We start from the raw sequence: 26213 nt of genomic DNA, 5'->3' as shown, positions 1-26213 counted from the left end.
GAAATTTCTGCAGTGAGAAGGGACAATAAATCAGATTCATTTTGGACTGATAAAGAAACAAGTGCTCTGATAAAAGCAAGATTCAGGTAAGCAAGATTTTTAGGAAGTCAAACAACATGTGTCAAACAACATGGACCATGGGGTCAGACATTCATCACAAGCCTCAACTATGTTCTTGTTCAGCGCTGATTAGCGAATATTAACAGCTAACATGCTAAACTGAGACAATGAGAACCTGAAACACGGTGCCTGACAAACATCAAATCACCACTGTGCCTTAGTACAACCTCACAGAGCTGCTAGCATAGCCTTAGAGTCTTAGCCTTTATTTCACTTGGAGGTTGAAATCTGATTTTTTTAGCTGTCAACTGTAAAATCTCAGAGATAGAAGACAAAATGATTCTTGTCATTTTTCTAATATGTTTCTTATCACTGTTTTGAGAGGGAGTATTGTCCTCTGCTGGGCCAATTTTCCATCTCCTCTAAAATGATTAGTCCACACACACACACACACACACACACACACACACACACACAGATAGAGACACACACACATACAGTACAAGCACATACATCACACACGCACACCTTTCCCATTATGTCATTTCCTTGCTGTCATCACTTTGGCCATTATCGCCACAAATGGCACAAATAACACTGAGATGTTGTTTGTGTCAGAAGGAGGTAAAAATATCACTTTATCATTGACTGTGATCTTATCAGCCTCTTCTTTGTCGTGTTTACCTTATGATTTTCCTCTCTCTGTGAGTGTGTGTTGTTTTATTCTTAAACACACTGTGAGGTCACTTCGCCTGGCCCAGCCTGGCCTCTAATGTCCGTCTCTCTCTCTGACGTCACCCTGTGATTGCAAAACAAATTGCTGTGGTGTCCGTGTGAGTGTGTGTGTTTTGGAAAGGTTGTCAGGAAGAGCTTAATGTGGATGATCTCTTGAAAACAGTCTTATCAGTGGTTGTTGTTGTGATTTTAACTTGGTAACCATGGTTAGTGTGACCCCCTTGGGGCCTCTATGGAAGACCCCAACCTCAGCAACAGGGCTATCCACAGATCCACCCTTCCTGTATCGATGACGGTATCATGACTTACCTGGCTGTGTGCACTGGTAGGTGAAGAGGTTAGGGTGTGTGTGTTGAGGTGGTGGTGGTGGGGGGACTGAATAAGAGAAAACAAAAGAAACAAAAAAGACTCCCACAGGTCTTAACCTGCCGTAGTAGTTGGCAGAAGGTGCGGGCAGAAAGAGGGAGAGGCACGGTGGGTGGATGGAAGGAAGGGCGAGGGAAGAGGGAGAGCGATTGGACCGACGATAAAGCTAAGAGGTCTGTGAGCAGGCCAGCAGTGAGGCAATGCTGTGTGTGCATTTTGTAGTAGTGGACAGTTCATCATAACGCTCCAACACCAGCAGCATTTTATCAGCTGAATGTTTACCAACCCGCTGCAGGAGAGACCTGCTGATTATACGTTGTAGTAACAGTAACTCTGTGCAGTAACTAAGTAGATTTACTCAAGCACTGCACTTAATTCTGATGTACTTGCACTTTATTCGAGTATTTCCATTTAATGCTACTTTATGTTACTCCACTATATTTATCAGACAGCAGTAGTTACTCTTCATATCAAGACTTTACAGAATACATTGTAAAAGATTTCACAAACCAGTGTCTGTTCACAGCCTGTTGGGGAGTACGACTGCATGTGAAAAAAGTTGCATAAAGTGATGTCATTTGAGTCAGTGTTGGTTGGAGCTGAAGGCTGCAAGACTGAAAGTAAAAAAAAAAAAAAAAATCTGAAGAAAGTGAAGTTGCCTCATCTCTGCTTCAGGCTGGAGGTTACACCAGGTGCTATTAGCATAACACACCTGAATCTCTGACTGAACTGTCAGTGAACTGTCCATTTTGAGTTTGACAGCTATGGGAGTGCAACGCCGAAGTCGATTAAGTACTGGTACTCCAAAAGTTTTGTCTGTGAGGGTTGCTAGCAGATCCATCAAAGAGATATTTTCCCTCCAAACATTTTTGGAGCCCAAAGATGTCAAACTATAATATTTTTAAAAAGTAAATAATAGAGAAAAATCAAAAAAGTACAACAAATGTGTGTAAGAGAATATTGTCTTTTCTTCTTTCATTAATTATGTCATGACCCACAGGAGGGGGGTCGACCCTTTGGTTGAAAACCACACGGCTAAACTGAAGTTAAAACCACAGTAGCTCCTGCAACAACAATAAAATGGCACTGGCACTCTGATGTGTCAGGATTAACAGCCTAACGATGTCATAATTAATAATTTTTCTGCAGCAGCAGTGCTTGTGCTTTTGATACTTGAGGTTATTTTATTGATAATATTTATCTCCTTTTACTCCTGATTTTGAATACAGGACTGTTGTGGAGTGACTGTAATGTAAGTTCTTCCTCCTCCACTGCTTCTGTGTTGAACTGTTCTTAAAGTCGACTGCAGGATCTCACCGTGCCCAGATGTAAATCATGAATACTAAACATTACTCGAGGTTAGAATTTTAAGCCGACGCATACTGACTCCAGCTGCTCCATCTGAGGACTACCTGCTATCTGCCGGCTTTAATGAACTGGCTGCGAGCCCCGAGCAACCCAGCACATCTCATTAGCACCCTGACTTCTAAATACTGTGTGTGTGGGTGTTCTTCCCCTTCCCCTTCAACCTTTTTCTTATCTTACTGCCTCTCTCTTCTTTTGTCTTCTCCTCTAATCTTTTCTCCTGTTTTATCTTACGATCCCTCTGTTTCACCTCCCCCTGACATTTGCTCTCTCTCTCCATCACATCTGAAAACCTGACAAACTCCAGTGGTCGGACAAATCATTACTTCACACACAGCTGCCCCAGTTTCTTCTCTACCTTCCTATGTCCTTTATCTTTACATACTCCCCATGTTATTATGCTTTCTACCCTTTCCTCAGTCCTTTTCTCCTTCTGTACAATCACCCTGCTCACCTTTTCCTCCCATCTCCTCATTTGTTGAACACAGACATACTGGACACAGATCCCTGACTCAGCGTTTTCTGCCACACACCAATTTTCTCTCCCCTAACATTTTGCACCTCCACGGCAACCCTTCATCCTCTCTTCTCCTCCTCGCCTCTTCTCGCCTCTGGCTAACTTTAGCGATAGAGCAGACCTCCCGCTCCTTCACCTCCCTCCAAATCCATCTCTCCACTTCACACCTCGCTCACCTCTCGCACCTCCCAGTACCTCTCCCTCTCCTCCCACTCATCCACCCCCTGGCGGTACACACTCCGTCAGCAAAAGACGTGACTACACATTCGCGCAGCCCTTCAAGAGAAACCTCACCCACATTTACATGGTGGAGAGATTTGCATGACAGGCGCTGGCGTGTTTCATAGGGGGAGGGATGGATGGATGGAGAGAGACAGAGAAAGCAAGAACAGAAAGAGAGAGAGAGACAGAGTTGTAGGGGGAAAGTATTGGTCTGAATTATTCATCGCTGGTCTATAGGATGAACAAATGCATCAGAGAAGACAGAAGAAAAAACACCTGTCTTATGTTATCTCTCCGGAGTGTGATATCTCTGTATGCTCAAAGTCATCATTTGAAGATGCCGAGCCTATGCCCGAGTCCCCTACTGTACTCCAAGACTGCCTTATACAGTATAGGCTGACTTTATCTCTACATAAGGCTCTGAATTTTAATAAATATTCAAATGTAGTCATGTAGACTGCTTGCTACAATCTGCTCCAACCATCCAGGGGTAATCTGTAAGTTATTGTACAGGCTGCAAGGACTTGTCAGAGAGTGAAAGAGGAGCACAATGGGGCATCACGCCTGAGCCCAGGAGTGTGTTCATTAAAATAAATAGGAGTTTTTGGATGTCTTCCTTCACCACCACAGCTGATGTCACGCCCCTCCTCTTTTCTCTCACTGCAAGGTTGCAGGTTGAAGTTTTCTCGAATCAGCATCCAGCTGCAGCCTTGGCTTTTCCGGGCAGTGAATCACCTCCGATGCCTGTCCTGTTTTTTCAAGGCTGAGAGCAAGGATAGAAACACTCACTCATATTAAATGTTTTATTTGAATCCACAACTGGATTTCAAGTGTGCAGGATTTAAACAGAGGTTATATTCATTCTGACCCTCACGAGAAGAGAAAACACTGCCTGTGTGGTCTCAAAAAGGGACAATAAACAATACAATCTTGTGAAATGAGGCTCAGAAATAATTACAAAGCCTGTGGTTGAATGTTGCCATTGTGAATATGTAGAAGAGATTGTGAGAAAATGTGAGAATGTTTTAATTTGGCCTTGCCTGCCGAGTTATTTCAGGATGGTGGATGGTTGCCGAGGTGGAAATAAAATCTGTACTTGTAACTTGAATATGTATTCCCATGTTTAATTTCACTGTCTGTTGAATCTGTAATCAGATTTTCACAAAATCAGGCTTTGTGTTAACTTATTGTTAATATAATTCATGCTCAAATTTTAATCAGGCATTCTCAATTTTTGCAACAACAATTCTTAACCACACAGTCAAAAACTTGAATTTCTCATGCAGGTTTTTCATTTATTTGAACCATACACCTACACATCCTATTCCCCGCTGAAGCAGAGAGGAAACAATTTTACCATGTCTAGTACTTTTGGTTGCTAAATTACTCTTATCGCTGTTCTAAATTCATAACTCCAGCACAGCAAGGACTAGTGCTCAATCAGTTGCTAAATAATGCTGAATGCACACGGGGGATCATGTCAGTCTGACAAAGCTGGAGCATGATTTGTAGACTCTGTTCAATGTCTAAAGAATTTGTTTTGATGAATTGTTTGATGTAATATTAAATGTAAGTTGGCAGCACAGGTTTGACAGATGTTTTCTCTGTGTTTTCTTCACAGAAGTCCTTCTCTCTGGTGTTGGATGCTCTGGACTACGACAACGACACATCAGACTCAGGTGAAGCTGTGGTTTATGTGTTTGTTTGTCTGTAGTTATTTTTTATTCCATGTCTAGACATAAGCATGAAAAATAGGGGGCTAAAATGAAATAATTTTATTCCTGATGTTTTTCCATAGGTAGAGACAGAGAAAGTTGTGTGTTGGTTATTTTTATGTTCATGAGTTTTGACCAATATGTGAAAATCATCAAAGCTTGGTTAGCCTTTAGCATGCTAGTTGTTTGTTAAATTTTTGTATCCATTATGATTGTACTTACACACTGCCTTGTTTATGTGGTATTTAAAAAACAATCAAACAAACAAAAAAAACTAATTTACTAAAGCAATGGAGCATCAAAATTGATTGGTGTGCCAAACAGGTCAGAAAATGTTGTTAAATTAGCTTTAGCTCAGACTGGCTCTGATCCTGGCTAGCTTTAAGGTACAGTGTGGTTTTTACCTCTGTTTACACATTATTTTTTCAAATAATTTCTATAATTTCTCATTTCTAATTTCATCTTGTTTGCAATGGTACAGTAAAGCACATGTTTAACAGTCAGACATGTTTTGGTTTTTCGGGGCAGCACTCTCGCCCCATCTCACATTATCTACATTTTTGTTTTCAACAAGCAACATTTTCATAGAGACAAACAACACGGGTGCTTGTTTACAAGTATGTGTGGTTCAACATGGTGAAACAATGTGAAAATATCCTTTGCGTCTTTATGTCTGTGATCATATGAGGTTGGAGGGTCTTTTATCCAGACCCTTTAATTTCCTGCTCGTCTCCTTGTTGTTTCTCCTCATAATCGGGAAAAGCTCCATGACAGGGAGTGTGAGCTGCATGCTATAAAAAGCATAACACACACACACACACACACACACACACACACATGCACGAATGGAGACAGATGTTCCTATGCCTTCCTCATTCCTATCATGCCACATTCCTTCCTTTCATCCCACCATCCTCTTCCTCCCTCTCAGCCAGTGGAAGGACCGCAGTCATATCCAAAAGATGGCTGAGATAATGAGGACTGCTCCACAGATCCTTCCCCTTCTCTCCGTTCATCGCTCCTGTCCTCTTCCATCTCTCCTTCCTTCTGCCCTCCAGCGCTGCTCTTACATCTTGTTTGCATTATGTGTCGTTTCCACCTGAGCTCCTGACAGCTTTAACATTGGTTCTAAAGCTGTTCACTAGGCCGGCAGCTTAGCTCAGCCCAAACACAGGCGTCCCACAGCAGTCTGATCGGACTTATCGGGCCCTGCTGCTTATCAGAAAGGATTACTGAGCATGGCTGAAACAGTCTTTGGAAATAGGGAGAAAATATTACGTTCTTTGTGCACCGACAGTGTGACCTTCACTGATTTTTGTTTAAATGAAATGTACTAAGCGTTAATTTGCAGGGGCATACCTTTGTCTTTCAAAGGATACTCCCATTTCATTTGGTTTTATTTCCATAGTTTTGGTCCTCATCATTTCAGTTCTGATGACGTTTTAATCTCCTAACTAAATGCTGGGATTTGGAAAAACAATGTCAAATGGGATGAGAAACAACACTAATATATATACAGTAAAACATGACTGAGCAAAATACAAGGAAAATGATAAATGAACAGAAGAGTTCAGCAGACAATAATTACATAAAAAGAAAAAAATACATGTATAGAAGAAATAGTATTAGATGTGATGACTGAATATAGTGAGCTCTTGATAATGTGTACTTTGGACTTTCACTCCACATCTACACCAACATTTCTGAGGGAGTACTGGCCATGTTTAGCTTGATTAGTAGAATGGTCAGGATTGTCATCCTGTCTGTTTAAATACATACTGTATACACTCTATTACACCTCTGATACTTGTCTTGAGTAGGAAAAATTTCAAAGTGAGAGAAGATGAAATGATTTCATGTTGCAAATCGTAACTTTTAACATGGTAAATATGCTCAAATTGGGACCTGGAGGTTTACTTAAAACCTGACTGGTTGTCTGACCAGTCAAGTTTTTTGCCTCTTGACTTTCAGCATCACACATACCTTAGTTTACTTGTAAATAAGATCAATTATTTTAATGTTTGTGTTCTTTGTTTCTCACCAAAACACAGTGTATGTTTCTTTGAGTCCAAACAAGCGTATTGATTTAACATTTGCCGAGCTGATTTCTGGATGAATTTGAAACCTACATTACAGTCCTCTTCTTCTTTGCGCTCGGTGTCACATCACTACATTTCTCTGCGCATTATCCTTACCAAACGTGGAATGGCACAAAACCAATGACATATGTTCACATATTTATAGGGACATTTTGAGCACAGACTTGCTGCTGCGCTCACCCTCGATTCAACTGTATTGACATAGCACTCACAGCCACAAAACTGCCACCACCACTGGAGAGAAAGTGGAATTCAATATTAGACGCGTTATAATCTAGACCAGCTTGTCTGCAAAATTCAAGACACATGTTTAGACTCAGTGTTTTTATCCGGATGACAATAAGTTCATTGGGAAGAAAGGAAGAATCAAAACAGACAACAAAGGATCACTATCTGGGTGATCTATTGGTTTCCATTGATTTATCTATCGATTTGTGGGTTCATGTAATATGGAATAGCAAGTCAAAAAGGAGAGATCCTGCGGTGTTTTCGCAGCCACAGTCAAGGGCAAGCACTTCACAGCTAATACCAGGCAGTGGGAGACAATCACCAGAGGCCAGAGGAAGAGATTTAAGTGTTCTCTTTACCTGCAGATACAACCCTGTGTGCCTGCTGTTTGCTTCCTCTGTAAAATGCGATTTCAAAAGCAGCTCAGGGCTTCTTGTTTGCTGCTGCATTTGAGCTCCTCTCTCTCTCTCAGTCTCCCTCTTTCTCTCTACTCACTCATTATTGTGCCATCTCATCTAATCACATTACAGAGGAAATCAGACTCGGTTATACACCTTCCCTGCTGTGCTGGCTGATAATGTGTTTTTTTTTTTCTCCCTAAACTCTTTTCGCTTCTCGCTGCTCTTCTTTTTTGCCAGAGATATGGTGATGACGAAATTAGTCCTTTGACGTGACAGAGTAATGAAATAATGATCAGGCCACAATGCACCACAGTCGCGTGATGAGTGTTTGGAAAAGCGGGCCCTCAGATTTGACTGCAGGCGGAGGGCGGTGGAGGAATGGGGCGACGGCTGAGCTAACAGTTCGCTTGGTGGTCTGCTCTGTTCCCATTCCTCTTTAACTCTCTAAAATACACAGTCTCTCTCTCTCACACACACACACACACACACACAGACTGGCTAATATGTGCCCCTGTTTTCATTCCTTTGTGTCAAACCACAGTGATCTCATCTCTCCATCAGGCAGTTTGTTATGTGTGTGTGTGCACTAATAGCTGCTTCCCTTCCTCTTTGGCTCTGTCTGTCACACACACACACACACACACACACACACACACACACACACACACACACACACACACATTGACCGTCCACCCTCCCTCTCTCCATCACCGACTTACTTCCAACAAGGCTTCCCTTTCTGCTTTACTATCTCACAATCTTTCCCTCTTATCCTCACCACCATCTCTTAAATACACACATGCATACACTGAGACACACAGATATACACTCTGCACACATGTATTCTCCGTGCTTGGAGTTAACACCCTGTCAGAGGAGATAATGACTGAGTTGGGGATGACAGCGCCTCTGGGAAATCCCCTCTGGGGGTCAGGAGCAGCAGCCACTGCCCCGGGCCTCATCTGGTCCTCTCTGGTGTTCAGGCTGCCCCCCTCTTTCTCTCCCCTGCAGACCCCCGACCCCTTTTTGTCTGGTCCTATAGCTGACTCTTGCCTCCATTGGAATTTGTACCCAACTTTTTTTTTTTTTTTTTTAGTTCTCTGCTCAGATCCTCCCTGTCTGGTCAAGTGCTGATTGTGGGGCCCAAGAAATTCTGTGCAAATTAAAGGATCAAGTTTAAAGCTGCAATGACTGATTGGCTACATGTAATCTGAAAGAAGTGACAAACCCACAGAGAATAATCACTCAACTCTGCAGTTCCCTCAGCTCGACATTAGGTTTTAGCGTCTTTAACGTCATTGATTAGAGTTTATGGCCACTCTCATCAGTGTTGTTTCCAGCTGCAGGCAGTTTCTTTTCAGTGAAAATGTCTAAAAACCCACTTTTGACCACCTGCTCAGCACCAAACGACTGACAGATACAGTAAGAGACTCACTGCTGAACACAATGGAGCCAAAAAAAAAAAAATCATGTATTTCCCTCAGGAGTTGTTGACCAAATCAGAGCTGAAAGAGAATGAGTACAGGACTGTGGACAGGTGACATAAAATAAAAGTGGATCTGGTTTTTCTTTCCTCCATCCTCCCTCAGGTCAGTTAATTGAGCGAGTCCTCCTCTCCTCCATGTTGAACCCTGGCGAACAGTGGCAGACGTATCGTCACCACGGCCGGACCCTCAGCCTGGAGTACCGGCTTCGCTTCCGCTGCGACTCCAATTACTATGGACCTTTCTGCAACAAGCTCTGCCGAGCCCGCGATGACTTCTTTGGTCACTTCAGCTGTGACTCCAGCGGCTCAAAGGTCTGCATGGAGGGCTGGACCGGGCCAGAGTGCAAAGAAGGTGAGAGAGGAAACCTATCCTGTATTCATTTTGAAAAATGTGAAAGTCATGTATAAAATGAGAATCAGTCTTTATCTGTGTTTGGTATTGAGAGCTGTGAAGAGCAACTATTTTGACAATTAATGAATCATTTATGTAATTTTTCAAGAAAAAATATCAAACATACTCTGATCCCAGCTTCTTAAAAGAGACTTTCTATCTTCACCTAATGTTATTTAAACTGAACAGCTCTGGGTTTTATTCTTTAATTCTGACACTAGCAATTTTGGCCTCAACATGTTTTGAGGCCACTGATAAGAAAATTTAGAAAATGTTTTTGCTCTCCATTTATTTTTCCACTAGCCCTAGAAGGGGGCTTCCTCTTTGGCAATACTTCCCAAGGTTTCTTAAAAGGTTTTTCCACGATGTTGTCTTTGTTTTCCTGTTTAATTTTGCTCTTTGAAATCATCTGATTGGGACCAAGGGCTGTTCAAATAAACTTGACCTGTAGCTTCACAAGTTATCTGTGAATCAGTGATGGTATTTTCAATTGCTGGATATGTTGTTTTGGAATCTAACACACATACTTACTTAAAGTGACTGGCCTAATAAACGTCCTTACTGTCCAAAAATATAAGACTAATCAGGCATAAGTTTACACATATTTGCTGTTCATGTCAATGAGACAAGTAGTGACAGCTTTCAGGACTCATTACACTGACCCTCTCCAGTAGAGCCATATCATGTAGCTTCAGTGGACAGTGTGTGTGTGTGTGTGTGTGTGTGTGTGTGTGTGTGAGGGATTATTCTCCGTCTGTCCATGACTCATCAGCCGGACGACCTCACTGTGTGACCTCGGAGCGCTGCCATCATGTTGCGATGGTAAAAGTGAATGGAGGAAACCAGAGTGGAAACCATGGGAACCCTGAAGGACACAGTTTAAGGACATCCTGCAGCCCTGCCCATCCAGCCCCTGTCTAACTTCATCCGACTTCCTCCTCAGCAGGTCGCTGATTGGGCTGGAGAGAAGCAGGAAGTTTGAAAAATTAGCCAGGGTGCTTCTGTTACCCCCTGTAGGTGACTGATCATGATGAAGTTCAGGGAGTTGTCAGTTCTCCAGCTGGACACGCTGAATAAGTTAACTGCTCAAGTAAATAATCTCACAATGACATACAGGTTTAAAGTAGTCAAAGTAGTTAAAGTTTCAGTTTTTCAAGTCTGTCTGAAAACATTAGTCAGGTGCCTTGATGAACAATGAAAAGGGTTTTATTTGTTGTAATATGAGTCTATAGCAGTTTGAGCTGGTCAAATCAAGTGATAGCTTCCAGCCTTTTTAATATAAAATTCCCCTTTCTGTTTCCCTGTTGAGCTATCACAGAGAGGTGGTGACAAAGAGAGAATTTTATACTAAAAAAGGCTTTAACTTCGACAGATACCCCCTTGATTGAAATAATTGGGATGGCTGAAGCCTCATATTATAACAACCCACTTAAAATAGAGGTGGACTCGCAGGAGATTTTTAATGGCTGGTGTAAACAGGTGGAACAAAAAGAAAACCAGTTTTGGTGTTCATATAGACACCGAACAGTTGTTTGAAGACAGACTTGAGATTTAGATAAAGAATTTAAAGAAGATAAAGAAGTAAGTTTGAAGACTCCTATTCCAAAAGTCGTCAATATCTTTGAGTTTTCAACTGGGTGATATTTCCTAGTTCCTACATTTACGGACTGCTCGACATCACCTGTGACAGTGGCTCACAAACTGGGTGGTGTATGTCACATTCATGTCACACTTAAACCGCAATTATGAGCAGCTGACCTTCGACACTGATCATATCTCTAGTGCTGGCTGGTTATATCAAAAACAAACAAACAAACAAACAACAACCCCAATATTAGTCAATACAATTGACAATACAAAGAGCTAAGCATTGAGTAAAGTGTAAACTCTGGGCGTTTTTCTTGTTCTTCTCTGATTGGAGCCACAGTTGTATGAATATTATTATTGTGGTGACACAGATGATCAGTTGTTGTTGTTATTGTTATTGATTTTTCCTGGGTTTTTTAAGCTTTAACAGGGATGCATGACAGTGGTTTTAGAGCCACAGATCTATGTTATGTTGCACTAATTGGGTGCATGTTTATAGATGTGGTGATATCACATGGTTTTAATGTCCAGTAACTCGACTGGATGTCATCTCTGTCTCATTGTTACTGTTTTCTAGTCTCTAACAGTTCTTGTTTTTCGTGTGTGTGTGTGTGTGTGTGTTTTGTTCACAGCGGTGTGCCGGCAGGGGTGTCATCAGGCCCACGGCTCCTGCACTGTACCTGGAGAATGCAAGTAAGTCAGAGGATCGCTTGGAAAAAGTCTGAGGAAGATTCAACTCATCAGTCACAACAAGATAATCCCCACAGTTCAGCAGCACACTGCAGTGTAAAGCAATATGACTAAAGACAGTGATATGAAGCCTGTTGTAATTTCCTGAACCTTTTCTGAAACAGTCAGTCACAGATGGTGCCTTTATTCTGGCCCAGCCAAAATGCAATATTGATGTTTTGTTGTTTTTGAACCTCATCCTGGATTGGACATCTGCACTGTGGTCAGAATCCAATGAAATCCTGCAGCAAAAGGCAGGTGCAGCTTTGCCTGAACTGGTTGCTGTAGTAGTTGCAACAGTGATTAATTCTTCGCAAACGTTTTGCTGAAGTTTGATGAGTTTTCTCAGCTTTTCCATTTTTTTACAGTGTGGAACTGGTCCATAACCGTAACTATTAATCCTCATCAACATGACGTGAACAGATGTCTCTCTGCTCACCTCTTCCAGGTGTCATTATGGCTGGAAGGGTCCTCTGTGTGACCAGTGTGTGACGTTCCCCGGCTGTGTGTACGGGAGCTGCACCGAGCCCTGGCAGTGTGTGTGTGACGTCAACTGGGGAGGACTGCTGTGTGACAAAGGTCAGATGTGTGATGTGATATTAAGACTCTGCAGCAGAGATGAAAGACAGCATTAATATTCCATCAAGGGGATTTCATTTCTGTTTGTCAATCTGTTTCCCTCCTTCTGTTCAATTCAACATCCCAAATATGTAACTGGAGCCACCTGTATTGAGGGCACTGCACCAGATTCACATGATCCTCACTTAAACATCCCATCCTGAACTCCCATCATTTCATCAGATACATAATGTAATCTGTTAGGAAAAGAACAAACAATAATTCAGTATAGTATATCAAAATTAGTGAAAAACACCAGTTCACTCTCTGAAAACAACAACCCTTATGGCCTGTAAACATATATTTTCCTATCAGATTTTTTCTTTTTCCTTTCTGTGAATCTTAAGGTTTTAGGAATTCAAACTGCACTTTACTCTTTAAACTCAAAAAGGCATTGATGGATTCTGGGAGCTCTGGGAGTGAGGAGACATGAATCAATCACTGAGACAAATACTGAGATACTCATTCACTGGGAACACCGTGGTGAATGCTGATTGTCGCATCAGTGTGTTGATTACTTCTCGTTTTGGCTAGCAGCTTATTTTTCATGAGAATTTTATTTCACTGTCCAACATTAATACTAAACTTGAGGACTGTGTCACAATGCATTAGTTTGTCAGGCGTTGTCTTCACACACCTTCTGCTCCTCTGTATGACAAAACTCCCTCTGGGCTTCACCCTCCACTCTGAAACTTTTCCCACCAACACCACCATCATTATCCCTGGATATAACCGCCCACCACCCTCCTCTGTCCCAGTGTGGGAGCTGGGATCTGGGAGCCAAACGGGTGCCCACGGGACAGTGTATTGTGAAGAGGAAAGGCGATAGCCTTGGGTAAGGTGAATGTGAGCGGGGTTGGGCCGGGCGCTCTTAGCTAGGTGGGGTCCTAAGCTGTTTCTGTGTATTCAGAAAGGCTCTATAAAGAGCTGTGGTGAGACAAAGAGACTGTGGGCACGGAGGAGATCATTAGAGAAAGCAAAGCTTTAATCAGACCCAACACTGGGGACAACAGGCCCTGCAGCTACTGGCCTGCACCAGTCAGCAGACTGAGCCGACCTGGATACACTTCAGCCTCTGTGCTGTGTGTGTGTGTGTGTGTGTGTGTGTGTGTGTGTGTTGTGCTCTCTTGAAACAGCTTAAGCTGAAGTTAACCTGGATCTTGCAACCTCATGCCTTTATCTCTTCTCCACTTCATTTCTCTGCTGTTTTGTGCTGTGAACTAAATAATATAATAAATACAATTCTTTTAACCTTTTTTTTTTTTTTTTTTTTTTTTTTTTTTTTTTTTTTTACTGTTTCAGATCTTAACTTCTGTGGCACTCACCAGCCCTGTAAGAACGGTGGGACCTGCACCAACACTGAGCCAAACGAGTACAAGTGTGAATGCCAGGAAGGTTTCAGAGGGCGCAACTGTGACATTGGTGAGTGTGGCCTCACAATACAGTCACTGAACCACTGAGGAATTTAAAAGTTAGTTTAATTACTGCACATGGATACAGCAGAAAACAAATGTGAAATGAAAGAGATGTACAATGTGGTAAAGGGACCGAAAGTTAAGGTCAAATTGAACATCTTAATTATTTAATTATTAGGCGAACATAAATGATAACAGCGATAATAAGTGATAACAGGAATTTGTCAGAATTTTGAGAAAGAAGCCATTTTAATTTTACACTGTGGGCAGGTTAAGTGCGCTACAATATTAAATACCTGTGTGGATATCCAGGGCCTTTAAAGTTTATCCTCTTTCCTTCTCCCTCGTCTCTTTCTTCTCCCATCAGTCGAACACGCGTGTTTGTCGTCTCCATGTATGAACGGAGCCACCTGTGTGGAGGACCCAACGGGCTTCAGCTGCATCTGTACCGACGGCTGGACCGGAAACACCTGCGCAGATGGTGATTGTCAATATACCACCTCCCTCCCCAGACACACAAATACACTCGCACACAAACACCTCAATCGCACACACACACACACACACAACTCTGAGCTGAGGGGCCAGGCAGTGCGAGATTGTCTGTGATTGGTTGTTATTGGATCAAAGCCAGTGAGTGACTCTAATCAATCCAACAGAGGAAGCTAAATTAGCCTGAACACAAACAGTATCAACAGCAATCAGTGATCTGTCTTGCCCCTCTGTCTAGTCCAGCGTGCGTTTGTGTGTGTGTGTGTGTGTGTGTTTGTGTGGGCATGCATTTACATGTGTATTTGCATCGACAAGAAAAGCAAGAGACTGAGGTGGAGCAACTCTATTTCTCTAATATAAACAGAGATGACGTTGTGAGTTTTTTCCTTTTTAATGGCAGTGAATCGAAGGTTTGTCGTATTTTGCCCCTGGATATATTGAGGTTTTGTCTCAATCCAGATCCAGATGAAGCAGACTGATGTCACTAGCACTTTAGGAATGACCACTCAGTCAGTAGATTGGCTTCTCCTGTCAAGGACAACACTGAACTCCAGATTGTTTGTCATGAGTCATACTGTCCACAAAAAAGACCAAGGATTCCCCTAAAAATTAAAGTCATGCTGCCTACTCACCAAAAAAAGGTACAAAAGTTTTAGGACTAACGAGTGTCAGCTGTGCTCCACTCCTCTTCCTCAGTCACATCCACAGAGACAAGTGAACACTATCAGCACAGCCATTAATCACATATGTGAGAATTTGCGCTGCAACATCCGGTTCCCTTGTGGTGTGCGTGTGCGTGGGAAAAAAATTAAAACAAGTTGTTTTGGACCAAAGCGTCTGCCAAGTGAATGTAATGTAATCAGGTTTTGTTTGCTCTGTGAGGAAACTGAGACCACTGCTAAACAGAAAAACAATACACACTTGTGTTTAGAACAGGAATGACATGTTGTTGTTGGCTTTTGTCCGCATCAGTTGTGGTGGCATTAGTTTGCTGTATGCTAGACTATCTAACTTTGGCCTTTGCAAAGATCTTGATATCACCATGATGCATGATGACACCAGCTGAAAAGAGCAGTTCACAGCCACAGCAGTGACATTATGTTATGTCCAAGAGAGTTGGAGAGTTTATTCTGACTCTGCAGGCACACGTTGACTTACAGTATACAGTGTAATAAACCACATGACGAACATATGATTAAGATGCATTTCTGCATCACAACAAATTGACAAAGGTTCCTCAGTGTTTACCATGAGATTGAGCCATTCACTGTGTATTTACATGCACTGAGGTCACTGTTAGTAACCTGATTTCTTTACTGCCATTTAAACACAAAACACAGTTTTTGGTCTCTTTGTTCGCCATAAAAGACAACATGTGGATAATAACAACATTGTACACAAGAAAACAAGGCAGGAATGGCATCGTGGAAGGATGAAATGAAAAATCATTTAATATAAAGATGCATCCTTGTATTCAAAATAATTTAATTCAAGGTTCAACTATAACTTGAAGGAGTACTTCTTGTCATTTAAAAAAAAAAAAGAATCAAAATTGAAACAGCAGAAGTGAAGGAAGCTTGTTTTTGGTGAGCAAAATTCAAAACTGCTGCAGCCTACATTTCCCACAATGCAATTCGACAAATGTCACCCTCTTTTAAACTCCACACTCCCAGTTTGTAACCTTGATGATGTAACTGGGATTAGTTTCCCAGACTTTAGAAAGCTTCTTTTAAAACCGCAGAAGATATTATAAAGGTTGTTGTGAAAAGTGCAGTGGCCTTTAAGAGTAAAAATGGTGGAGTGCTCCTTTAAGGTGACAGCAAGGAGCCTTCAGAAGTCTAAATAAGTTTGTCACCTGTCTATGTGTAAAAATCTGAAATTCATACTGTCCTGTCTTTTAATTAAATATTTACTTAAAATATTTAATGCAGTTACAGGGAAAGTGCATTGAATCACATAATTTGACACCCCCCACCCCCTGTACACACTACACCACACTGGCTTTTAAATCAGTCCTCACACTTTGTAAGATCTCCCACTCGCGTATTTTGAGGTGTGAATAAAGGTCAAACATGTTTTTGGCTGCAAAGTAACAACTGAGCTGTCACAACAGTCTGTCTCTGGCTCGATCATGTGGTCCATCTGTGGGTGTGTATGTGTATGAGAGACTTAGGTGTATACCAGGTTTGAGCTCATGTTGTGTGTGTGTGTGTGTGTGTGTGTGTGTGTGTGTGTGTGTGTATGTGTGTGTGTGTGTGTGTGTGTGTGTTGAGGGCAGGTGAGATTTGATTGCTCAGGTTATGGTCTGTCAGAGCTGTGTGTGTAAACAAGCATCGTTCCACATCCTCTGCTTTCACCTCGATCAGGAGAAACGGCGCTGCAGGTCGCTCAGTGGCGTGTAAACACTTCAGCAAGGAGCATGTTTATCAGAGAGAGAGACTAAGAAGAGGAGAAAGACAAACAGAGGAATGAAGGACTTGTTTATTTTTGCTTTGGTTAGTCACTCTTGTTATTTGTTGCTCGGATGCCGGTCTATCTCTGTCTCTGTATGTGTTGTGGGGGGGGCTCCTCAGGGGAATACACAGTGAGAGGATTGTCAGGCTTGCAGGGAATGACAACCAAAACCACAACACAGCCCTGTTTTCAGACTAGATTTATATATATATACATATATATAACCAATATTAATTAAAGGCTTCTTTGTTTGTTATGAATCCTCTGTCTAGTTTTGGGAGAAGTGCCGCTGGCTTGATGAGGTTATTATTACTCAGGGTTGGACTTAGGGTCAGGAGGATGCAGGGTTAGGTAAATGAAAAAAGGTTATGAGAGAGACAGAGAGCTCTTGAGTGAAAGACGTATATCGCAGAGATATGCATGGGAAATGTTATGATGCCACTACTGCACAAATATGCCATGTGTAATGGGAAGTTATGCACGGTTAACCCCTAAACTCACTATCTGTTTGTGCTCTTTTCCCTCACATTCCCTCAGTCTCTTTATCTGTTTTTAATTCCTTCTCAGAGTGGTGGAACCAGGCGTGGCAGCTCTGTTTTTCTATTTCTATTTAAACCCCTGTCTGTCTCTTCTCCCACCATCCTTTCCTTTATTTAAATTCACTCGCTGCTCCCTCTCCCTCCCTCTCTCTCTCTCTCTCTCTCTCTCTGGGAAAGATTTGAGGTGTCAGCCATGTATGTGTGCGGCAGATGATTGTATTTATCATTGTTTGCACAGAAACCAGAGCAGCAGAAGAAAGAATGAAAACACCAGCCACCGAAGCATCCGCATACCAATGCTACAGTTCATGGCGGCACCACACGCAATTTACACACATGCTCAAAATGTCTCCTTAATATTCACACACACATTCCCCTTACACAGACCAGTAGTTCATGTACTGTGTTTCCTCTTCCCTCTTCCCAGTGGTGAGGCAGTGTGATCGGAGCCCTTGCGGTCGTGGAGCGACGTGTGAGGAGGCTCCTGGAGGTTATCGGTGTCTGTGCCCGCCTGGATGGACCGGCAGGACGTGCCAGCTGGGTCAGTGGGTCAGGATTAAACAGCTGTCACTTCAGTGGGATTTTACATGTATTATATATACATGTAGAGGGTTACTGCCTATGATTAATGGTAGCCTCTTATGCTCATTCTTCAATATATTCAAAGATATATATGAATATATATGACACATTCCAGGACACAGAGGCAAAGTGCTTTATTAGGGAATTATTAAAGTAAAAATGATTCAATCAGGAGTAAAAGTAGGGCTGGGCAAAATGACAGTATTATTCCTTACTGACTTAAAGCAAAATCATGGTGATAATATGATCTTGTCACTTTATCATTTCTACACATTTCTTTTTCCCAAATGAATGACTAATAATTACCAAAGTTAGTTACACAAGGTCAGTTCAGTAACCGTTGTGGATGGAGCTGCCCAGATGTCACAAAAATGCTGATGCCACGTTGGCTTCAAGTTGAGCCTGAAAGTTCATTCCTGACCTTAGAAATAGAAACTGAAAGAAACAGGTTCACCACCAAGTCTGGAGCTTTCAATTGGCAATCTGAACTAGTTTGGTTGTTCATGTATGAAAAAAGGTTCTCATGTAACTTAATGTAAAACAATGGAACACAGTTCACTGGTTTGAACATTAGTTTAATAAGTCAGAGAAATATTTCATTAAAAGACAGGAGAAGCACACTCTCAACTGCTTGAGGTGTAAACTCAAGGACCACTGCCTCTAAAAAACATGAAAAAAACAAGATGGCACACCCATTGCTAATGACTCCAGTCAACACTTCACCACACAAACTGGCTTCATTATCAATGAAACTACTGGGTTTCATTCAGCAGTGAAAACACATGGAAGCCTTGAGTGTGTGACTGTTTTACAAACTGTGTGGTAACGTTTTCATTGCTAGAACCAAGAGTGCAGATTGTGAATCAGCTTACACGAGGCATATGATATACTGTGTGTACTGAAATACAGTGCAACTAATCAATAAAATGAACAGAGCAGAGACAATAAAGTTGGTGCAAAAGGATTTTATCTGAGTAGAACAGTTTAATGCTTCAAAAGTTTAGCATGCTGGGGTGATCATTTCTCATCATTAAAGTATGTCTCCACAGTTGTTAATACAGTGTTCTGTTAATAAGAAAATCTGATGTTTTTCATCTTCAAAGGAATCCAGTCAAAGGATTTTTAACACTGATCCTCCAACAAGCAAAAATCAACCCTAGCTGTAATACACAGCTGGTTTCAAAAGCTGCAAAAACCTGTTTTTCAATAAGTGATTATGTTCCATTTGAGGTGAAATATGCATTTAAAACACAAATTAGTGAAGCAGAAAAAGCCAGCGGTGTGTTAATTCTCCTATCAACTCATCCTGACTGTGAATCAGTATTCACTAAATGCACCGTCACGTCTCTCTGGGCTGCATTCGCTCATATTGACAAGTATGCTCCCAGAGGGTTATTGTGTTAGATAGTACAGCAGAGGGAATATTGTCCAGAATCAGGTCATAGGCACACACACACACACACACACACACACACACACACACACACACACACACACACACACACAGAAAGAGACTGTATATACACATACAAAAGCTTGGGGGTTATGAAGTAAAAACTGAGACATATTTCAGGATGACAGCTTCTCCTACTCCTCTGTGTTACAGTGATATGTCACTCTGACACTTGATAATCCCCCATAGTTCCACATCACAGGTCAGTAGCTCACAGTATAACACGCACACGCGCAGACACACAGCCATACGCAGTTTTCAAACACAAGTGATAAAACTCTTTATAGCCTGAGCCGACAGGGAGAGAACATCAGCAGAGGCCCAAATGGTGAAAAGCAATTATACCTTCTATCAGTTTCACTCTTTTATTAGTCGACTTCTGTCCCCACATTTTCTCATGTTCCAGGCGAAATCCCCAGGCTTTTTCCATAGATAACACCCTCCCACACACACACACACACACACCCTGGCAGTGCTAAATCCTAATAGGCCTCTCGCTGACGCTAACAGGTTTAGATTACCTATAACTGACTGACTACTTCCTCTTTATTCATTCAGCATTTCTTTCTAATCCTCCTCCTCTCCTATCAGAGCCAAGCCCTGAGGGGTTCCTGTGCTTTAACGCTCTCAGTGTGACAGAGGGTGGGAAAAGACACACATAAACTTAACAGGAGCACTGGGTGCAGCAGGCGGGGGGGCATAAACAAAGAAGATGCGAGAGGATGCTGCAAGGCACTACTTTGGATGTACAGTGCATTTGTAAACATAATATTCAGTGGGATCTGTGAGAGGCATGTGCATCCTGTTGGCGCCTGCCCAGCAATTCTCCACTTCACAGTTCATTTCAAGCATCCACTTCAGAATCTAATTTAACTTTGGTTTAAGTGGATGGTCAGGGCTCAGTGGGAGGCACACAGGATTAGTAGTTTTATGGGATGTGTGTCTCTTAGATAAAGGGATATACGTGATGATTTATCTTCTTTGAATGAGACGTTTAATTAGTATAGTGCTGTTTGCGTGTTATGCAACAAGATTACATATACTTAATGTTATTTATATTGGCCCTCTGTTTTTGAGGCACTATATTTGATCTCCACTGAAGCCAACTTAGACTTTCTATATGAAGAGTTTATCCAAAAGCACTGGTACATGCTCAGTATTAGAGACTCTCCTGCCATTGCCCTTGACCGTGGCACTTAAGTCAGATCTTTACCTGATAATCAGACTGAATCTGACTGAGAACATTTTGTTACACTTCGATTTGAACTGCTAAAGACGACAGGGATGTAGGCAGCCATTAAGAGGTTTGGTACCAGGCCACTGACTCCAAAACAGATAATATAAGGGGGACAAATTTCCCAAAAGTGATCAATAAAGTATATTTAAAACTATTATAAAACAAATATGAGCTTTAATGTTGGCTTAACTGATCAGCACTCTGTATAAAGCCTGCAATTAAACTTCTCTTGACTCATCAAGTGAGCTACAAATTTAATTTCAGCTGGTTTCAATGGAAACATTTAATTTCTGATGATGGCATAATTGCTATGTGACCTGTTTTCTTACTACAAACTGGTCCCGTATGTGTTGTGTTTCCAAACTGAAAAGAGGACAAAATATACTCAAATATACTGTGTAATATAAGTCAGTATTTTTACTAGTTTTACTCACTTTTTGAGTATAGATACTTCTTTGCCGGAATGCAATGTAGCCATTTCAGCTGAGACAGAGATGAAACATTGCTTATTTTACATTTCATCAGTGTCCTCTTTTGCTTTGTCCCTTCAGACACCAACGAGTGTGAAACGGGTATATGCGCCCACGCCCGCTACTGTCGCAACTTGATCGGTGGATACCTGTGTGACTGCCTTCCTGGATGGACGGGGCCAAACTGTGACATCAGTGAGTATGAAAGGAAAGGAGAGGAAACAAAATGACAGAAAAGGAGTGAGAGGTGATATTCCTGTGGCAGGCGGTGAAACATGAAGGGCCTCTGTGGATTATGTTAAAACAGCAAGTCCCCTGCTGTCGCTGTGAGCGGGAGATCGTTTTACTCCAACTCCAGTTCAATCAATTATCTGTCACAGGGTTTCACTGAAATACACTAAAAATTTAACATTAACCAATAAGACTGTGTGTGAAGTTTTGTTTTGGATTATTATCTCCTGTTTCATTTTGCTGTTAAACGATGTAAACTCCAACATCATGTATTCAAATCACCTATAATGCATGTCAGTCTGTTCTGTTTTTACGTGTCTTGTCCTTGTGTGACAGGTTAATATAGTGTTTCTGCTTTCTCTGCTTTCTAGGGAACAGCAGCTGTCAGGGTTTGTGTTTGAACGGTGGACGCTGTGAGGTGAGAGTCTCGGCTGCCTCCCTCTGTCTGCTTAATTTGCCTGTTGCCTCTGCATATCAGTCACAATACTGACCTCCCTCATTGTCCTCCCCTCGCTCTCTCCTTTACACTGTGGCAACATTGTCATCTTCTCTGTGTCATTCCATCATCTGTAAAAGGCAATCACTGTAATAAGGTTAATAGCTTATCCACTGCCGCTTTTCCCCACTTCACTGCTCTCTCTGTTTTACATACATATATGTAATATACACCTCTGTCATACCTAGGACCAGGTGTCAGGGTCCAGATGCTGGTGTCCACCTGGTTTCACTGGGAAATACTGCCAAAACAGTCCAAGTCCCTGTGACAGCGCCCCCTGTCTGCACGGAGGACAGTGCACAGAGAGGGATGGGAGAACGGCCACCTGCAACTGTCCCGCGGGATATTCAGGAATCTTCTGTGAGGTTGGACAACACTCAGATTCACAGTGTCAGTCATGTGTTGTCATTAACACCAGATAAACAAGATTAAATGAACTAGATTAACAAAAGAATGTCAAAAAGAGTGACATACAATAAAAGACCAAGAAAAATTGTGTTAATGGAAATCCTTTAAACACTTTATAGAACGTGTCAGGTAAAATATATAAAATCAAATTCAAGTTTTAAAAAAATGTAAGTACAAAAAATGGTTGAAAATTTGGAAATGTCAGGGACTATTAGGTACATTTACACATAAATCCACAGGTTTGAAACATATTAATATGAAATATCCCAAATATGAATTGATTACCAGGATCAGTAGCCTGACAATACAACAATAGTTAGTACTTTCTCAAGCAATGTAAAGAGCTTAACACTTATATTGTATTTTATCGTGTTTTGTGGAAGTGTGCACTTCCAGCAACAAGGACTGTCCTCCATCACGCACACTGAAAACACATCAGGACAGGAGGAACAATTACAAGAAAAACCATTTCAGTGTTCATTTTGGCAGATGACTATTTAAATACAGGCTTGAAAAACTGTGACCTTTAAAGTGAAATTAAGTCTTACAGTTTCCCATTTTTATTTCAGATTGTGTTGGACCTATGCAACCCCAACCCCTGCCAGCAGGGGGTAGCCTGTCACAGCACAGAGGGTAGGTACATGTGTGCCTGTCCCGAGGGTTACTATGGTAACGAGTGCACAAGCCTCAAAAGTCCCTGCATTGGTCAACACTGTCCAGGTAAGAAAAATATACACGTGTGTAAAAATGTACAAAATTGTTGTGAACTCCAGTCTAACCTCTCTGCCTTCCGTCCTGCAGGTGCCATGTCGGACACGACACATGGAGGCATCAGCTTCTACATGATCCTGGTGGGCATCTTAGCATTAGTGACGGTCTGCGGCTGCACTGCCTGTGCTTTCATCCTTTCCCACCTCCATCGAAAGCGGAAAAAGCAGCAGGCCGTCCCACAGGAAGAAGGCATCAACAACCAGAGGGAGTTTGTCAACCTCATCAGAAACGTGGACCGTCCCGTGCCCCTTCTTCCCCCCGCTGCCCCGCTCACGCAGCCTCCAGCCCCTGCCCCTGTCTCACGTTGCTACGAGGAGATTGAACTGACCCTTCCACCTTCCCCGGCACCCTCACACCCCTCGCCGGCGTTAAAGCCTGCCCATGCTCCCAAGCTGGACATTTCAAACCGGGACAGGGAGAAGTTGAACCGCTTCCACTACACAGACAACCAGGAACTTGAGGTCTGACCCTTGAACTTTTGGGCATCTGAGGAGCTTTTTTAATTCTATTTTGCGTCCCTTGCACTCTTTTGCTCACAGGACCCTGCGTTCAACTACTGCCACTATATCACAGTTGCAGATATGAAAATGCGAGGCAACCCTATGACCTTTGTGCGCTCAGATGGCAGATTGGCAAACACCTGAGGAGCAAAAGCTGCTAAGAAGAGGGGTCAAAAGTCTTACTGTGTTGACTTCTTTGAGTCCATTTTGAAGACTGTGAGAAGCAGTGGGTGCATGATGTTTGACTGAAAGACTTAAAGACATGCCTTGGAGTGCCTGAGATACTGTCAAGAAGAAGTGGAGGATCAGCCTGTGCAGGAGCCTCTCAACATGTTTCCCAGTCCACGACGCCATCTGATTGGTGTTCAGACCTTTGTGTTTCAGACTGAACTCTGACAGATGGAGCGGATGCCTATTTAACACTCAGTGTGTTTCTGTGTCTGGTTGTTCATAAAGTGTGTGTGAGAGTGAAAGCGAAAGAGAGAGTGTATAGTATGAGTGTATGTGAGGGAAAAAGGAAGGACAGAAGGATTTTACTGAAGAAAACAAAAATGATATACTTGTCAAAAGAGAGTGCATACTGAAAACTGTTTTAAGACTATACACTGTTGCCTGCATCATCTCTGTAATACTACAGTTTGTCAAAGATGTATGATTTTTTCATACCTGCGTGTAAAATAGCTTTTTTGTACATAAATATATTGTACATATTGACGCCCATTTTTGTACTGTGGTTTGGTCTGAAAGTATCTCTGTATTACTTTGCTCTGTTTGTCCCATTTCACTTTACATTTGGAACAACCAGCACATGTGGATTGTAATAAAGGTGCATTTACCAACTCTATTTTATTTTTTAGTGCCTATAATCATTCATCACCAGTGTGAGGCCACAGTTGCTGCTAGAGGAAGGTGTCAACACTGCCAGAAAAAGATTAACAACTATGCTCTTAAAGCTTCTCACCTTTTTTATGTGTACATAACAAGTACTTACTTACTAATATCATTGTCAGAGATCTCTTTTGCTGTATATTTATTATGTCACATTCAACTTCTTTTAGCTTGAAGTCTGAAGTGCTCACAGTACAGTCCATCTTTACAACTTTGTAATTTGCTCCAAGCAGTGTTCAAACTTATTTTAAAAACTTTCACAGTTCCCATATGGACACCAAATATGTCAACATTTATAAAAATGTGTAAATTATACATAAGACACATAGAATATTCCCATTTTATGAAATACTGCAGCCATAAATAAAATGGAGTTTTGAATATTTCTCACTGTAATGAGGCTTTACAATCTGTACAATAAGAAAAACTGCCTCCGCCCTCAGGAGGAGCAACATTATTGCTCCATTATACAGCTTTAAAAGAATAAATAGATACAGTGAGATTTTTTCTACTCTTGGGGGAAATTTTAAAGAGGTAAGAAGAGAAAAATATTGATAATGAATAGATGAATAAAAATGATGTGTAAAATTATCAACAAGGGCAAGAACAGAGTAAAGTTCTTCTTACCCTTCTTATCCAGAGTGCACTTTTTAGACCCTGCTTCTTTCATATCACGGTTGAATGCTCAAAGGGAAGATATTTCATCATGAAGCACATGGCTCACAGCCACTTTCAGTGGGTCAGTGGGTCGCACTGTATACACAAGGTCTCTCTCTCTCTCTCTCTCTCTATCTATCTATCTATCTATCTATCTATCTATCTATCTATCTATCTCTCTCTCTGACACACATTCACAAACAATGATGCTGACGGTGCCAGGAAAAAATGGAAAACCACCTGACTGACCTCAGTCTTCCTAGAAAACGACTGCGTGGTTGTGAGAAACTTGTCTGTTAGGTTGTAAGTTGGTAAAATTTACAGTAAGTTACAAGAGTAGTGGGCTTCTGAGGATAATGCTACAATTTAAAACTATCTTTAAACTATCTCAGGCTGATGTTAAAAAGATAAATTTGTGGTAAAATGACAGTGTGTGAAAGGAAGAGGTTTGTGTGTCGGGGCAGTGTAAAGTGACTGCAAGGTCACAGCAGCGACAGTTAAAAGGACAAATGGATGTTACACATGTGACCTCTGACCTGTGCAAATGGCTAAAGGCTGGAAATGAACACAGACTTCCTGTCACCACCCTGGTAAGAAGGAAATGTAGGAAATAGTTTACACACACACACACACACACACACACACACATGCACACATGCACACACACTCTCTATTGTATGTATAGGAACCTCTCTACACCTGCTGTGAGGCCCAGGATGTCAGACTACTGCTTCCAGATTAGAAAGTTTACATTCAGCTGACAGGTAGCTGCGTCCCAGTCCAAACACTTTAATGTTCCTATTGTACGTATTAAAATACATGTTGCATCTCAGCTCCTGGTCTCTGTCATCATCGTTCCCTTCAACTTTGATGACCTCAGCTCGAGGCTAAACTCACAATTATGACTAGAGGAAGAGATAGTCAAATCATTTAGTTAAGTAAACATAACAACTATATAAAAATACTTCATTACATGTAAAGTTCTGCATTCAAAATTTGACTTAAGTAGAACTATTACAGAGTATCAAAAGTAAAAGTATTACAGTCACACAGTGACACTTTAAAGTTGTAGTTGGTTTAAGGTTGTCATATGTTTTGTTC

The 26213-nt window shown here is 41.7% G+C and overlaps 1 protein-coding gene across 1 annotated transcript in view; it reads left to right on the top strand.

Annotated features, from left to right (window-relative positions):
- LOC108900880 (protein jagged-1b) overlaps nucleotides 1-24411 on the top strand; it is a 46703-nt gene extending 22292 nt beyond the window's left edge. Inside the window, exons 3-14 of the mRNA XM_018702146.2 lie at nucleotides 4887-4944; nucleotides 9298-9546; nucleotides 11805-11865; nucleotides 12350-12480; nucleotides 13822-13941; nucleotides 14302-14415; nucleotides 17847-17960; nucleotides 21243-21356; nucleotides 21764-21810; nucleotides 22077-22253; nucleotides 22866-23016; nucleotides 23098-24411. Coding sequence (XP_018557662.1) covers nucleotides 4887-4944; nucleotides 9298-9546; nucleotides 11805-11865; nucleotides 12350-12480; nucleotides 13822-13941; nucleotides 14302-14415; nucleotides 17847-17960; nucleotides 21243-21356; nucleotides 21764-21810; nucleotides 22077-22253; nucleotides 22866-23016; nucleotides 23098-23534 — 1773 coding nt within the window. The 3' untranslated portion in view covers nucleotides 23535-24411. The remainder of the gene's footprint in view (nucleotides 1-4886; nucleotides 4945-9297; nucleotides 9547-11804; nucleotides 11866-12349; nucleotides 12481-13821; nucleotides 13942-14301; nucleotides 14416-17846; nucleotides 17961-21242; nucleotides 21357-21763; nucleotides 21811-22076; nucleotides 22254-22865; nucleotides 23017-23097) is intronic.
- The last annotated feature ends 1802 nt before the right edge of the window (nucleotides 24412-26213 follow it).

Source organism: Lates calcarifer, linkage group LG21, assembly GCF_001640805.2.
Source record: "Lates calcarifer isolate ASB-BC8 linkage group LG21, TLL_Latcal_v3, whole genome shotgun sequence".
NCBI classification, from domain to species: domain Eukaryota; kingdom Metazoa; phylum Chordata; class Actinopteri; family Centropomidae; genus Lates; species Lates calcarifer.
This window is presented reverse-complemented; position numbering and strand designations above follow the sequence as displayed.